This window comes from Arachis ipaensis, chromosome B08 (assembly GCF_000816755.2).
Source record: "Arachis ipaensis cultivar K30076 chromosome B08, Araip1.1, whole genome shotgun sequence".
Classification (NCBI taxonomy): domain Eukaryota; kingdom Viridiplantae; phylum Streptophyta; class Magnoliopsida; order Fabales; family Fabaceae; genus Arachis; species Arachis ipaensis.
Window position 1 is genome coordinate 116,739,923 of NC_029792.2, and position 2,666 is coordinate 116,742,588.

Genomic DNA, 2,666 nt, shown 5'->3' on the forward strand with positions numbered 1-2,666 from the left:
TATCCCTCAAAATTAAATTTAAAAAAATTAAAATTTAATCTAATAATAATACATCATAAATATGTTTAATTTGCATGATAGATTCTCATTTTGAGCTGGTTTGTTAAGTTTTTGAAAAAAAAATAAATACTTCTAATTTTTTTTAAAAGGTACTTTTTTTTTGAGCCATTTGTTTATGCTTCTAATTTTGTTTTAGGAACATAAATATCATGGATTTCATTTTTTTTCCCTTCTTACTAAACATGGGTTTGCATAATTTTCAAATTTTCATTAGAATCCAAATCAAATTAAATATTCTGACAAAAAAAATATCTTCATGTGAAAATGATATTGTAAACTGCTAAATGGTTCGGTCAAACATATTAAACCATCTATTGATTCACAATATCATATTCACATGAAGAAGTCTTTATTGAACTAACTACCTTCCTCTCCATACACAATCTAAACACTACCTACACCAAGAATACTTATTATATCCATAACCTGTAAGTGATAATCACCAAACTGCTTATCCAAGTTAAGCAAGGCTTTCTCATTTCTCACACTAGAAAGGGGAGAGCAGAGACAAAATTCGGAACGTTTCTGCTTGGATAAGCACACCTAAGTCTCACAATTTTATATGAAATTGCAAACATGTAACATGATCATCTACAAATTAAGATAACATACAACAATCCTACAAAGTCAAACTAAACATTTCAAAGAGGGTAGCAAATCATTCACTAAAGCAGGCAACTCATTCCTTTGCATTCTCATGTCGTGAATTTTCTATTTGCTCGAATGCCCTAAATAAGGACTTACGGGACAATGGTTGTTAATCTCAATCATAGGAAGTTTACATCATACATTCATCGACATAATTTGACGTGCAAGACCAGGATCTTGTTGTAACAGCTCTCTCAAATTGTTTTCAACCTCTGCTATCTGCTTCTCCAAATATTCTTTCGAGCTCTGACAAAAGCAATAGAACGTTTTCCGAAATCATTCATACTGTTTTGGAAACCTAACTAAAACCAGTTATATTGCCGCAAATGTGAGATTTAATTTTCTGCCTTTCAAATAGGAAACCAGTGCATGAATAGAAGCTTTCGTGCAAACAAAGGAAGGACATGTACCTGTAATGAGATAATTGAAGCTTCACTGTCCTTGAACTTGTTCTCCTGTTCATTCATTAACGCTGCCTTCGACTCTAGCACAAACCTGTCACAATATGACAGTATTATAGTATGTCATGCATATTATAACACCCCATGAAACAAACTTATATGTACTCTTTAGACGCAAGCTCAAACAGGTATCAACAACTCACGTTCTCCCTGCAGAAAAAAAAAAAGGAAAAATTAAAGATTCATCAAATGTCTTTTGAAAACTGGGGCATCTAATAAACACAAACTGCAACACAGTATTTCAAATTAGTATGGTTGTATCCAAGACACTGATAAACACTGCTTTATTAATGGCAGTAACACATTTCAACTAAGTTTTATCACATACCAATGGATTTGTAAACATTAGTATCATCAGGTAACTGCTTCAGCTCCTCCAAGGTCAAATAAGCCCGTTTCTTTTCTGCTTCTTTGGAACGCATCTGGTTTTGCACCTACAGCCCAGTAACTAACATAAACTTCAAGTTTCTCAAAAAGCCCCCTAATATACGTACAACTCCCAGATGCAAAATTAAATAATCAAGGTTTTCATTTCCTTTTCCTTTTATGGCCTTCTCAACAAAAACAAAACTGCATTCTCTTTAAAAACTAAGATTTGATATAAATGTTCTTTATATAAGATTTGACATTATGCAAAAGCATTCACATCCTACCAATAGTTCTGCTTTCAACTCAATAGCACCTCTAAATAAAAAATAAATAAAAATAAGCTTCGCATTCTTTTCAGAAATGAGTCATACAAATATTCTTTATTTTTTATATCAGATTTGTTAGCAATGCATAAGCATTCACATCCTATTTAACTATAGTTTAGCTTTCAACTCAATTGCATGAACTAGAGTTGGTTATATGTGGGACATGGAAATCGTTCGGACGAGGATCACCCTTCTCAATACAAAAGCTTCTTCACAAGATGGCAGTGGGCATCCGTGGGGGCGGGTACCCCTCCCCTGTTCCCCATCCCCGTTTACGAAAATGCCCCCTGTCCAAACCTCATCCTCGTCACGGGTCCCCATTTAATTGTCCCCACGATGGTGGATACCCACGGATATCCATAGGTATTGCTTTTAAATTTTTTTTAAAAAAATTTTAACAAAACACAATCCTTCAAAATTCAATAGTTTAACATAAGGTAACACAATCCAAAGTTTCTAACACATTTTAACATAATCCAATACAAACATTAAATATCCAACATGCAACTTATAACTTTTATATATAAGTGAAGATATTTTAGTAAATTTCCCCTTTGAAGGGATTTCGCAAGTCCCCGTTTCCACTTATTCGCGGGGCCAGTACAGTCCCGTGGGGATTTCGCGGATTCCCATTTAACCCACCGTCGCGGGTAATCTCCGCGGGTACCCGCTTCCATGGGTTTAATAATTTTGCCATCCCACTCTATTCCAAAGAAACTGAACCCTCCCGAACACCAAGAATAAATCAAAAGACATGCCAAAAGTTGATGGCAAAAAAACCGCGACGGGAGTTTAACGGGGA

At 34.7% G+C, this 2,666-nt stretch overlaps 1 protein-coding gene across 1 annotated transcript in view; it reads right to left on the minus strand.

The window, feature by feature from the left end:
* Positions 583 to 2,666, minus strand: part of LOC107613941 (prefoldin subunit 1) — a 4,321-nt gene continuing 2,237 nt past the window's right edge. The window contains exons 4-7 of the mRNA XM_016316138.2: positions 1,498 to 1,603; positions 1,313 to 1,319; positions 1,119 to 1,203; positions 583 to 954 (exon numbers count right to left, since the gene is read on the minus strand). Coding sequence (XP_016171624.1) covers positions 844 to 954; positions 1,119 to 1,203; positions 1,313 to 1,319; positions 1,498 to 1,603 — 309 coding nt within the window. The 3' untranslated portion in view covers positions 583 to 843. The remainder of the gene's footprint in view (positions 955 to 1,118; positions 1,204 to 1,312; positions 1,320 to 1,497; positions 1,604 to 2,666) is intronic.